General features: G+C 42.3%; 1 protein-coding gene across 2 annotated transcripts in view; it reads right to left on the reverse strand.

Moving 5' to 3' along the window:
• Positions 1 to 317: 317 nt before the first annotated feature.
• The window catches only part of LOC138259674 (cytochrome P450 2C15-like), a 376589-nt gene continuing 363294 nt past the window's right edge, over positions 318 to 13612 (reverse strand). For both annotated transcript variants that reach the window (XM_069207547.1, XM_069207546.1), the window contains one exon: positions 318 to 913. In XM_069207547.1, coding sequence (XP_069063648.1) covers positions 732 to 913 — 182 coding nt within the window. In that variant the 3' untranslated portion in view covers positions 318 to 731. The remainder of the gene's footprint in view (positions 914 to 13612) is intronic.

Consider the following 13612-nt stretch of genomic DNA (forward strand, 5'->3'; position numbering starts at 1 on the left):
AGTCTGCCACAGCCATACAAGTGAATGACACTACCAGCTCCCTATAAACAAAGGTCTTTGTAACAAGTTCTTTTTGGCCATATACCTTTTCCACAGCGGAAACGCTGGAGACATTTTAAAAATACTCTGTTATGAGCATTTCTATTTCTTTAAGTTAAGACCATGCTGAATGTTTTGCAATCTACAACATTCCCCGAGCCTCGCATCATGCTGTATCTAATCCCTGCTAAAAACCAGGCTGCCAATAAGTCACTTACTTCTGTGAATTTAACAAACAGTGCATCAAAACAGCGCATTAACAGAGAGACAGGCAAAAAGACGTTTTTATTTTGAAGCGACATAATCATTTTAGTCAGTCTAGAAAATATGCTTCCAAAAAAAAAAAAATGCATTATGACCCATGTAAATACAGGGATTTCATTTTATTATCCATAAAAAAAAATGATTTTTTTTTTTTTAAAGTCTGATATGCCGGAACTCAAAAACAAACCAATCCAAAATATCCGTAAACGATGCAGAAAGTTTAAAACAATGCAATCATTCTTAATCAAAGAAGAGTTAAATTTGGCAATGTTAATTTCAACAGCACAATCTCCTATAGGGTTGTTACAGTCTAATCCATTAAGTAGGGGCTGTAACACTATTTGCGATTATGCACCAATGCTATCAGTTAAGTAAGCACCATTTGAGGGCAAAATTGTATCGCATTATTAAACTGGAAGCAAAATGCATCAACGAGGAGAAAGACACAGCTTATATGTAGGTGGTATGCTGCCCAAACCACTTATTGCTGGAGTCAGGTCGATGTCCCCAGGATCAACAATAGATTTCAAGTTGAAGTTCTGAAGGATGGTAGTAAAGAAGAGAAACAGCTCCATGCGGGCCAGGCCTTCTCCAACACAGATCCTTTTCCCTATGAAAACAGAGAAGTTCATATTAGGAAGGTTTTGATACACCACAAAGAGGAAAATCATAGAAAGGAACCTAAATTGATCCTCACTCTCTAATTGTCAATCCTGAAATAATGTTCTGACAATCAGTTTTGGCAGTTTTCTATTGAAATTTGAATTGACTGCTTCCCTGTAGGTGGGAGAGGCTAACTTGAAAATGTCAGATCATACTGAGGTTAAGTAATGGAGCACATTCAAAGACAACAAGAATTAGAAATATCTTTTGATATCCAAGCAGTCTTCACAGCAAGCTAACTCCCGGCTTCAATGTTTGAATGAGATGCCTCAAAACCAGCACAGATACATTTTAAGAAAGCACTTGATTTATTGGCAACATATGCACCATATGTAAGAAGTACTTAATGAAAATCCTACAGTTTAGCAAATCCAACATTGTCCTGATTAATGGATAAGTTTTAAGCCTTGTCATTAACTTCCCTTGTGAAATGTTTAACAGAGGAGGCCTTAGAATTCCAAAATGCTCTAACCTTAGATGAGTCCAATGAGTTCTCCATAAGCATTCTGGAAATATCTTATTCTCACCAGTTGTGAGAAGGGGAAGTGGATTGAAGGGGTTGTCTGTGTCCTTTTCTCTGTTTCTGATGTGTTGAGAGTGTCACGTTTTCCTGGAGACTTTTGTGCAGGGACCTTTGTTCTCCCATTGGGGGCTGCTTTGTAAAGCAGTGACTGATGCAGCAGGAGCAAGGAGATTTGTTTAATTAGGAGAGCAACATTAGAACATGTGGTGACCCCACAACCAGTTGGGTACAGTGTCAATCAATGTTTATCCAATGTCCATCTAGATCTCTTGAATGTATTCCTCATGTATTTAGAGCCAGGAGAGCAAGTATTGCCAGGATCACAATGCCTAATTAAGTACATAGTTCTGCGTGCCTTGATACCTCATTCACACTCTGACTTGCACCACTATCGTCAAACACTTTGTGAATCTGTGGAAAGGAAGGTCGATTTGTGCTGGGCACCCCCCAAGCAAGAAGTCATGCCAACCTTCATGTATGCAACTGGGTGGCTAAAGGGTAAAATAGTAATACGATCAGAAAGAGCAACCAATATAAAGAATCACAAAAAATATGTAGCTACTAAAACAGATATTTATCAACACCACTTTATTAGAGGAGGGAGGGGCTTTTTTGGGGTAACTTGGGAAAGCAGCAAGAAAGGGGCTACACCACGTGAAATGTACTGACACACTAGAGGACTCACTGTTTTGCCTCACAGCTACAGTCACAGCAACAACAGTAATCCCTTAAGTGGGGAAGCACTGGAAGCTTTTGGGATGCCTCCCTGTTTGAACGCCTGAGGCACAAGGCACAATCACAGGGTCAATGATTAAACAAGGCCAGGAAAACACAGGATCACTGAGGATCAGGATCAGTGAGGGTATTGCTAGCAATGGGGGTGAGCTCAGTCTGTACACAGCATCCTGTAAGTGTGAGCACGGTGGCCAGTGGAGGTGGCCCAGCTAAGATTGGGTGTGACTTGAGGTGCAATTTGGTGTGCTCCAGCTCATTCTCCTCTGTCAGTGGGGGGTCAAACTCAAATTGGCCGCACTCATGAATGCTCTCAGCAATGCCCACTTTGAGCGACATCCAGTTCGACCCATAAGCACTTAACACACTGATGGTAGGGAGAATAATAATGGATTCATCAGCAGTAGCTTTGATAGTCCCAAAACAGGGGATAGGCCAGCGAGCTCGGCCATCATTTTTTGCCTTGAAGTGGAGGTCCCCCACAGAATCTTTGAAACTCGCAAACTGAATGCTAAGCTCACAAGAGAACAGGGCAAACTGAAGATAAGGCCGATGGTAAGCGAAAAGGGCAATTGGCGGCAACTGGCCATACTTTCTGATAAATGCACTTCACACAATGTAACTACTATGAATCAGTCACTTAAAACACAAGAGGTAGCTCAGGCAGCAGGGGGTGACATTTTCCCCGGACTGGCCAATGGAAAGAAGACCAAAGGGCATTGCCTCAATGAACACTCTGCATAAGTATTTTACAAAGGCGAGGGGGCTCTCTAAGCACCAGCAAAAACCTCATCAACAAGCAGTGTATGCCAGGCAATGCAAGACAGTGCATCACTCACTTCAATACGTAGGCTGGCCTCTAAAGGAACTCCACCAATGGAGACATCAAGCAATCATGAAGACTTAAACCAGAGGCGTATGAAATCCCACCCAAAATTATGCTCCAAGACTAATGAGATTATTGACCTCTGCTCAACAAGTATAGGGGACACTGGCTTAAAGGTATCTAAAAATGTCCCCTCTCAGGTATATCAAAGTGACAAAACAAACAGGGCAGCCCTTGATAGGCCTGAGAAGAGATGGAAGTCAGTGGCCCATATTCATCCACTTGACATCAAGCAATAAAAGCTCGTGGATATGGGCAGTAATAAACTGTAAAGCTTACCTCCCACAGGCAACTCCAAAAAGACGTGACGGTTATCTCACAGTTCCAATGACAAGTCCCTTAAAGGGGTCTGTCAGTCGTTAAGCACAGGAGTCAAGGGGAAACTCATAGTAGAATAAGATAGAGATGGCAATATCACAGGTGTAGAAAGAGGGGCCTTGATCGGACAACAGCAATGTTGGGGATTACCTCAACGGAAGACAGTCCGGAAGAAAATACTATTGCTCCAGACACACTCCTTAACATTATAAACTCCATCTTACTGGCGGCTATTAAAGCCTTATCACGGCAGTCGCACAAATTAGATGTCCAGGTAGACCTAACACAAACACCTGCACACAAAGTATTAATGCTTGATAAGAAAATGGATAGGCTTGACCAGAAGATAGACATGTGTGCTTGTAAACATTAGTCCCTCAACAAGGTCAAGGAAATATAAGGCCGCAATGCCATAGTAGACAAATTATCCACACTACCCGATCTTTTATCAACTTTAGTAAACCATCTAAAACCCACAAGGCCTGGGCCGGGCACCTACTTACAAAATAAACAAATAATTGAGCACCCCAAGTTTCAGGTAGAAAAAGATCCCACTGAAGGCTCTACAAGGGGCCATACTCACACACAACCTGACGAGAAAAGCAGCCCAATGGATGAGGATGAGGTAGTGGAGAAATCATTGAGAAAAGAAGAAAATTAGAAAGAAACACAAAAGGCAAACTGTGAAATCCATCAGAATGGAGTAATCCCCCTCACACCTACAACAGGCACATCAAAAGCAAATGATCACATGAATGAGAGAGTCTTCAAAAATACTGAACTTGGATTCCCACCAAAAGGGAGAAAATACGCAAAGGCCATTATGACGAAGGGAAAAGAAAAATTGCGGAAAACCAAGAACAGAAACAAAGGAACTAAAAAATATATCAATAGACTGCGGAAATCAATGAACAACTCAATGCAGGAACAACACGTGATAACTACTCCTGAGGAGCAGGGTCAATACAGCAACCCAGAAAAAAAGATATATATATCCCATTTTTCCCCCAAATGAAATAGCAAGGAAGAACAATACACTGGACAGCCCTGAGGATCAATCCACTGACACCCTGTGCGCAAAAGAATCTACCACCAATGGTCCAGGTGGTGTAATCGCTCAAGTAGAGCCCCTCCTAGCTCAGATGCAGAGGCCAAAGAAGATGAGTTGCACACATCCACGAGGGGAAGGAAAGCAGAATGAGAGCTTATATGTGCCCCCGATCATCATGTGAACCGCTTTATATGGGAGTTGGAAAGCTAATCAGACAGTAACAGTGTTCGTTCCACTATGTCAGTGAAGGAGGACAGACATTGCTTAACACCCACACCTGCTACACTGATTTTCACATCAAAGTTTAACTTGAGTGGAGCATGGGATATTTTAAATAAATCGAATAATCTACATCTCCTAACAAGCATACCATCATTAGCTTACCCAAGCATCTTAAGGTAATACATTTTAAAACTTTGGTTTGGATTAGTCAAAAGAATCAACAGTAACTGAGTGGATGGACACTGGGGACGCCAACAACTAAATATAAGAAAGCAAGTGAATCAAGGAGCGGGGCATTCTTATTAACAAGCCTGTGATTGAAAGGTATCCTCATGTGTGATTGAAAGGTATCCCCATGTGTTAATTAACAAACATAGTGCCACCTCCTATGAACCCAAAGCTACTAGAAGTAGATTAAAAGGCACTAAGCAAATTATAGTCCCAGTGTGAGAGGGCAAAATAAAAGTGCAACTACCAAACAAACAGGGAGACAAAATACAATGTAACTCAACAATTGCCAATGTTCCCCACAATCAACAAACCAACTGGGGATGGTTAACGGCCACGTTAACAATTAAGGATCATCAGAGCTCCAACTATAAGGAAGCAATTTAAAAACAAGGCCTGACCCAACACAAGCATAATAAGCTGGAACGTAGGAGGACTGATCGCTGTATGGAGAAAAGAATGTCCTTGACTTTTTGAGCACTGGGGACTTGCTGTCTCTGCAGAAAAGCTGGACTACCACACCCACATCAATTCCAGGCTATCACGCAATTCACAAGATAGCACAGTGGAACAACCTCTTTGGAAGACCTACTGGTGGCCTTTCTACCTTCATAAAGCTTGATCTATAGTAAAAATAACAGGGGTAAAAACAACTAACCATGATCTGTGGCTACTTGAACTAGTAGGTCAAGCAATAAATGTCATTTATTGAAAGTACATCTGTTTATGGCATGTAGTGCTGCAGATTCACATGCTTTGCATAAGTTCACCATCTAGTGTTGGGCTCAGAGTGTTACGAGTTGTTTTTCTTTGAAGATGCTTTTTCGAGTCACAATATCGAGTGACTCCTCTTCTCGGTGATAGTGCGAATGGGCATCAAGTCCTTTGTTAGATTGTTTTCCCGCAGGAGTGTGAAGTAAGGAGTGAAGAATTGTATGTGTACATATATATATAGTAAGTAAAGAAGATGTCCATGCAATGTATATACATGTTTACATAAGAAAGTACCGCAATGGCTACAGGCTTCCGGGGAGAACGAAGGGCTCATGTGAATCTGCAGCACTACACGCCACAAACGGATGTACACTAGGTAAGTGACATTTTCCGTTCTATGGCATGTGTAGCTGCAGCTACACATGCTTTGCATAGACTGAAAAGCAGCCCCCTCCTAAAATAAGCGGTGACTAGCCTTTAGGAGTTGGAGTAGTTTGAAATAGTGTTTTAAGCACTGCTTGACCAACATTTGCTTGTTGGCGAGACAACACATCCACACAATAGTGTTTTGTAAATGCATGTGGTGTAGACCATGTGGCTGTTTTGCATATGTCTACCATTGGTATATTTCCTAAGAAGGCCATTAAAGCTCCTTTCTTTTTAGTAGAATGTGCTTTAGGAGTTACTAATAGTTGCCTTTTAGCTTTGAGATAGCAAGTTTGAATACACTTTAATATCCATCTGGCTAATCCTTGTTCTGAAATAGGATTAACCTTATGAGGCTGTTGAAAAGCCACAAAAAGTTGTTTAGATTTTCTGAAATCGTTTGTTCTATCTATATAGTACACGAGAGCTCTTTTGACATCAAGAGTGTGCAGAGCGCTTTCAGCAACTGAATCTGGCTGTGGAAAGAAGACTGGCAATTCCACTGACTGACTGATGTGAAATGGTAAAACCACTTTGGGTAGAAATTTTGGATTTGTCCTGAGTACCACTTTGTGTTTGTGAATTTGGAATAAAGGTTCTTCTAAAGTGAATGCTTGAAATTCACTAACTCTTCTTAAAGAAGTAAATGCTACCAAGAAAAAACTTTCCATGATAGAAATCGAAAAGTGCAAGAATTTACGGGTTCAAATGGTGGACCCATAAGCCTTGTAAGCACAATGTTAAGATTCTGGGCCGGAGCCGGTGGAGCTCTAGGTGGAATAACTCTTTTAAGGACCTCCATAAAAGCTTTTATGACAGGAATTCTAAACAAAGAAGTGTGCTGTCTGTTTTGGAGGTAGGCTGATATTGCTGTTAAATTAATTTTAATAGATGAATATGCAAGATTTGCTTTTTGTAAATAAAGCAAATAACATACGGACTAACATACTACATGTCATGTACTGATGCTTTGAATGGATTAATGTTTTTGGGTTGACAGTAACATACAAAACATTTCCATTTAGCTGCATAGCACTGTCTAGCTGTAGGTTTATGTGCCTCCTTTAGAAAGTCCATACATTCTGATGGAAGTTGTAGATATCCAAACTCTATGACCTCAGGAGCCAAATCGCCAGGTCGAGCATACTGGGATTGGGATGACTGATCTGACCTTTGTTTTGAGTTAGTAGGTCAGGTTTGTTTGGGAGCTTGTGATGTGGTACCACAGACAGATCCAACAGTGTTGTGTACCAGTGTTGATGTGCCCAGGTAGGAACTATGAGTATCATAGTAAGAGAGGTGTGATGAATCTTGTTGACAAGAAATGGAATCAGTGGGAGAGGGGGAAAAGCGTAAGCAAATATCCTTGACCAATTGATCCATAGAGCATTGCCCCTGGATCGAGAGTGTACATACCTGGATGCGAAGTTTTGTGGGTGAAACTCCCATTTGTGTATTTGTTGCTGCGTCCTGCTTAAGAGGTCCGCTAGTTGGTTGTGTATCCCTGGGATATACTCTGCTAATAGGTGTATGCGACTGTGAATCGCCCATTTCTAAATTGTCTGTGCTAGAAGGGACAATTGAGATTAATGTGTGCCCCCCTGTTTATGCAGATAATACATTGTTGTCATGTTGTCTGTCCTTACTAGCACTGTTTTGTGTGTGATCTGTGGTTGGAATGATTTGAGAGCTAAGAACACTGCCAGCAAATCTAAGTGGTTTATGTGGTAAGTCTGTTGGATTGAGTCCCAATTCTCCCTGTATTGTAAGATTGTTGAGATGGGCTCCCCAGCCTGTCATTGATGCATCTGTGGTGATTATGGTCTGTGGCACAGGGTCCTGAAATGGCCCCCCTTTTGATAAGTTGGTGTGATTCCACCGTAGCAGAGATTTTGATATGCAGGATGCCATCATTCCAAAGAGTTTCATAATAAACCTTACTATGTAAGTTTCATTGTATTGCAGTTGAGATATAAGAATGTGAAACACTTGAATTCTTTGTGGGTTTGGGTAGGCTAATGCTGACTGAGTGTTCAGAATGGCTCCAATATATGGTTATATTTGCGCTGGTTGAAGGTGAGACTTCTGGTAATTGATTGTGAACCCTACACTGTGTAGGGTATCGATTGTGTATTGTGTGTGATGCTAACAGGTTTGAATGGTACTGGTTTTTATTAGCCAGTCGTCCACATAGGGAAAGACATGTATATACTGTCTTCTGAGGTATGCTGCAACCACTGCTAGGCATTTGGTAAATACCCTTGGTGATATTGTTACTCCAAAGGGTAGCACTTTGAATTGGTAGTGCTTGCCTGCTATTACAACCCTTAAGTATTTGCGGTGTGCTGGATGTATAAGAATATGGAAGTAAGCATCTTTTAGATCTAGTGCTGTTATGTAGTCTTGTTTTTGTAACAAGGGGATGACATCCTGTAGAGTGACAATGTGGAAATGCTCTGGGAGAATGTATTGATTGAGAGGTCTGAGATCGAGGATCAGTCTGAGAGTGCCATCCTTTTTTGGTATGAGGACGTATAGAGAATATACTTTGGTTCCTTGTTGATTGATGGGTACTACGTCTATTGCACCTTTGAGTAGAAGAGATTCTGCCTCTTGTTTTAGCAGAACAATGTGTTCCGGAGAAAGCCTGTGTGAACCAGGGGAATGTTTGGTGGAGTGGAGATGAGTTTTAGACAGTAACCATTGTGGATAATTGACAGTACCCATTGATCTGTTGTAATTTGGTGCCAATGATGGTGGACATGTTACAGTCTTCCTCCCACAGGAGATGTGTGCTGTGTGGGGATGCCCCTACCTCTGTAATTGTGTCCTCTATAGGATCCTCTGAAAGATGCCCTAGAATAATACTGTTGTCCCTGTTTTTGTTGGACCGTAGAGGCCTCTGATGTTTGGGGTTTAAAACTCCCTCTGAATTGGGGCTTACGAAAAGTGCCCCGAAAATATGTAGTGTAAAGGGCACCCATGGCCTTTGCTGTATCTGGGTCCTTTTTTAATCTTTCAATGGGGGTATCCACCTCTGGTGCAAACAGTTGCTGTTTGTAAAACGGCATATTATGGACCGCTTGCTGTAACTCAGGTTTGAATCCTGAGGACTGCAAACAAGCATGCCTTCTGATCAGAACGCTAGTATTTATTCCCCTAGCTGCGTTGTCAGCTGCGTCTAGGGTGGATCTAATCTGATTGTTGGTAACAGCTTGTCCTTCTGCCACTACCTGCTTTGCCCTTTTTTGGTGTTCTGTAGGGAGATATTAGAGGAACTCCTGCATTTCATCCCAATGGGCCCTGTCAGACCTGGCTTGGGAGTTGGCAATTGTCCACTGATCTCCAGCTTGAGTTGCCACTCTTGCCTGTTGTATCGAATTTGCAGATTTCTTTATCAGAGGGAGGAGCATCCCCTGTGGACTGACTATTTGCCCTTCTCCTAGCTGCACTGACCACAATGGAATCAGGTGTCAATTGCTGTGTTATAAAAATTGAATCTGATGGTGCAGCTTTATATTTTTTATCCACCCTTGGTGTTAGTACCCTAGCCTTTGCCAGCTCTTTAAAAATTTTATCAGCATGTTTTAGCATGCCTGGAAGCATCGGCAAACATTGGTACTGTATAAGTGTAGAGGATATGGTGTTGAATATGAAATCATCTTCTGTGGGTTTAGAGTGCAGCTGCACATTGTGGTATGTGGCTGCTCTAGCAATCACCTGATTATAGGCTGTGGTGTCTTCAGGTGGAGATGGCCTTGTAGGATACAGATCAGGGTCATTAGATTAAATTGAGTCTGAATCGCACAGATCCCATGGGTCTATATAATAAGGATTGTCACCCATATAATCCCCATGTGAGCAGAAAGGAGATTGTATAGAAAACTGTGTGGGTGAAGGTGGTGGAGTATCAGGTGGTGGAGAAGTAGGAAGGAATGGAGAATGGGGTGGAAAATGATAATGTACTGTCTTTGGCTTCGTCTTGTGCTTAAATAGTTTTGCAGGTGAAGGCCCAGCTTCCAAACCTTCTTGGAATGACAGTTTCCTCTTGGTTATAGGAGGAGAGGCAATAATTTTCCCTGTATCGTTTTGGATTTGTATTTTCCTCTGTTTATGGTCCATGACCTCAAGAATGGGCCTAATGTCTGTTGACTCTGCTAATGATGGAACATGTTTACTTCCCACAAATGTATGCTCCAGAAACTTGGTGATTGACTGCTTTAAACGGGCTGAAAATGTGGTCTCTGAAGCAGAGGGAAGTTTTTTCGGCTCCGAAGAGGAGCTTGGATGCTTCGGCTCCGAAGAGGAGTTTGGATGTTTCGGCTCTGAAGAGGAGTTTAGATGTTTCTGCTCTGAAGAGGAGCTTGGATGTTTCGGCTCCGAGGTGGTATGTACACGTTTCAGTTCTGAAGTTAAAGCTCCCATATTACCACTCAATCCCGAAACTGGCGTGGCAGTCTGTTCAGTTGAATGCATTTTGGCCTTTTTCGATGCCGAACCCGAGGGCTGGTCATCGAGATGTAATTTTCGGGTCCAACCATGGCCAGCAAGCGGTGGTGAACCCAAGACCTTCTGTGCTGACTTTTTTAAATGTCTTTGGTGATGGGAAGGGGCTGGCACACTCATGTACTGCGCCGCAGGAATAACTTGGCCCTCCCCATCTGAGTCACGGTTGGAATCGGAGTCTGTGATGGACACTGCAGTCGGCACCTGTTCCTCACCGAAAATGATGCGCTCTTGGATCCCGCAAAATCTTCTTGAATCGGAAGGATTGGCACGCCTTGCAGGTTTCCTCCTTATGATCTGGAGAGAGGCAGAGGTTACACCGAGTGTTCATCGGTGTAGGGGAACTTGGTGTGGCACCGAGGGCAGAATCAAAATGGAACCCGATCCATGAGCCTGTGATGCAGTAGGCCAGAGAAGGCCCAAGAAGGGCGCAGGTGCCGGAAAGGGTGTTTAATAGACCCCGATGCTACAATTGGATAGAGTGCAGCTAGGAAAACGCATTCAAAAACGATACCGACGTTTAAAGGAAAGGTAGAGAAGTTCAGATAGTACCGAACAGAGATCTCCCGGAGCAAGAGGGAATATGTCTGAACCAGACGGCAGAAAGAAAACAATCTAACAAAGGACTTGATGCCCATGCGCACTATCACCGAGAGGAGGAGTCACTCAATCTTGTGACTCGAAAAAGCTTCTTCGAAGAAAAACAACTTGGAACACTCCGAGCCCAACACTAGATGGCGAACTTATGCAAAGCATGTGTATCTGCAGCTACACATGCCAGTGTGTATATATATATATATATCCATCCATCATGGTCATCTGTGACCAGATCCGGGTGCTCCTTTATCAGTATCCAGGCCACAAAGCTATCCTGGCAGGTGACTTCAACACACACAGTCTAAGGCTCCCAGGAGGAACCAAAAGGATGACAATCAGAATAGCTTGAAGCCTATATTAAAGAACTTTATCTGCACACATGTGACCAGCAAGGTAACCCGGAGGACAGACGACAGCCTACATTCAGAACCATCTTACCCCTGGACTACCTGTTCATGATTAATTACTTGTGATCCAAACTCACGGACTATAAGGTCACAAAGAAAACTGAAAGTGATCATCACCTCCTGTCAATTAAAAACAACCTAAGCTCTAATATCCATACACAAACAACACCAGCCGCCTAACCTTTACTAACAAGGATAAGGTGGGGGCATGGTAGTAAATATATGCATCAGAACCGGAAGGTATGACATAGATCTCTTGCACTTGATCAAAAATCAACTTTAGTAGTAAAAGACTGGGGAATCCTAATTAGAGACTTGCATGCAGCATTAACCACCATAAAGCTTGGGCCTAAACCACAGCTGCCCTCGAAAGTCATGCATGTATTTCATTGTAAGAATAAAGAGTTTAAATGAAGTAAAAGGATGTATCAGAAGACTGAAATCAGGTAAAATGGCAGAAAGGACAATTGTTCGAAATGGAGTTAAAAGGGACAAGGAAAAAACACAAAAGGATATCCTGGGAGCTAAAACAAATATACATAGAGAAGGAGTGGAAGCACATATACACGCTACTTGTGAGATGTAAGTTATGTAAATTCTGTGAGTATGTAAAATGCCTCTTAAATAAAACCGTTGGTAAAGAAAACACAGTTTGTGCAGGAAAATGGATTGGCCATGTACCTCACATATATGTGGATGATGAAAAACCTACAGCCACCACAGACAATCAATTTGGTGATGCTGCAGAGATACCTAAAGAGAACTTAATCAATTAACTGAGAAGGAAATAGTAACAATTTTACAATCAATCCACAAGGACGGCACCCCCCTGGGCCAAACGATCTGCTGGGAAATATCTTCAGGGAAGACGTGGACTTCTGGGCATCTCACATGCACACCCTCTTCAAAGAAGGCATTTTGTCATCTAGCATTTTGGTCCCATCGAGGAGTTCTTTATCTTGTACCCAATCCATAAAACAGGCGATAATGCAAAACACAAGACATACAGATTAATTGCCTTACTGAACTTGGAGGGGAAAGGCTTCACTAAGGTTCTTCTCTGAAAACTAGAGGCCTGGGTCACAGACAACCTCATCCCATACTACCAAACGAGTTTCCGCCCAAAGCGGTCCACATTGGATAACCTGATTTTCGTTTCATATCTGGTGGATAAGGCAGTAAAAAATAAATACCTTGAGCCGCTATGTGCATGTGTATAGACTACAATGCAACTATTGATGGAACTGAATGGAGAATCCTATAGGCTAAGCTTGCTGCATGAGGGATCCCAAATAAGTTACTGGGGGCAATAACAACCTTGTATACAGGCACCTGGGTCTGTTGTTTGAAAGAACTCTCATCCACTAGTCACATCAGTGGCATGATTCATCATTGAGTTTTAGAGGAGAGCAGACCTTGTTGTAACACTTTTACACAAATAAGGATAACCCCACGCTCTTTTCACTTGGAAGACTATAGAAGCATCTTTATAATGAGTTCTCTTTCTTGTGATAATTGGATTTCCCAGTAAACTCCCTATCAAAACATGTGGAGAGCACTCTTTCTATGTGAGTCTGATTGAAGCAATCTGTACAGAAGAAGGGAGACTGTGCAGTCCATCTGTAGGGAGAAGAAATACTTAAGAGTACAAACCAACTGCCTACATACCATTGTTGGCCAAGGAAATCCCTCAAGTTCACTAACAACCCCTTTCACAACCTGTTGAGCTGGCTATAAGCATACACTTTGGGTACAGGTACAGAATCAAATGAATCCTCCCACTTGAAGCCCTACTAGGTCACTCACACTCCACTCCTCTCCATCCAGGTCTTCCAGCAAACAAGTAACATTTGACTCCTTCAGCCACAAAGCCATAATCCCATAATCTATTAATTTAACCTCTTCCTCACCACACATTATTCGTAGTGCTCCACAACATCGGGGACTTCATGCTGATATAAAATAATTCACATCTGTGTCATTAATTATTTCAAAAGATCTTCCTCTAAAGGCACCTTAGACTTAACTCTAAGCTC

This window comes from Pleurodeles waltl, chromosome 9 (genome assembly GCF_031143425.1).
Source record: "Pleurodeles waltl isolate 20211129_DDA chromosome 9, aPleWal1.hap1.20221129, whole genome shotgun sequence".
Taxonomy (NCBI): domain Eukaryota; kingdom Metazoa; phylum Chordata; class Amphibia; order Caudata; family Salamandridae; genus Pleurodeles; species Pleurodeles waltl.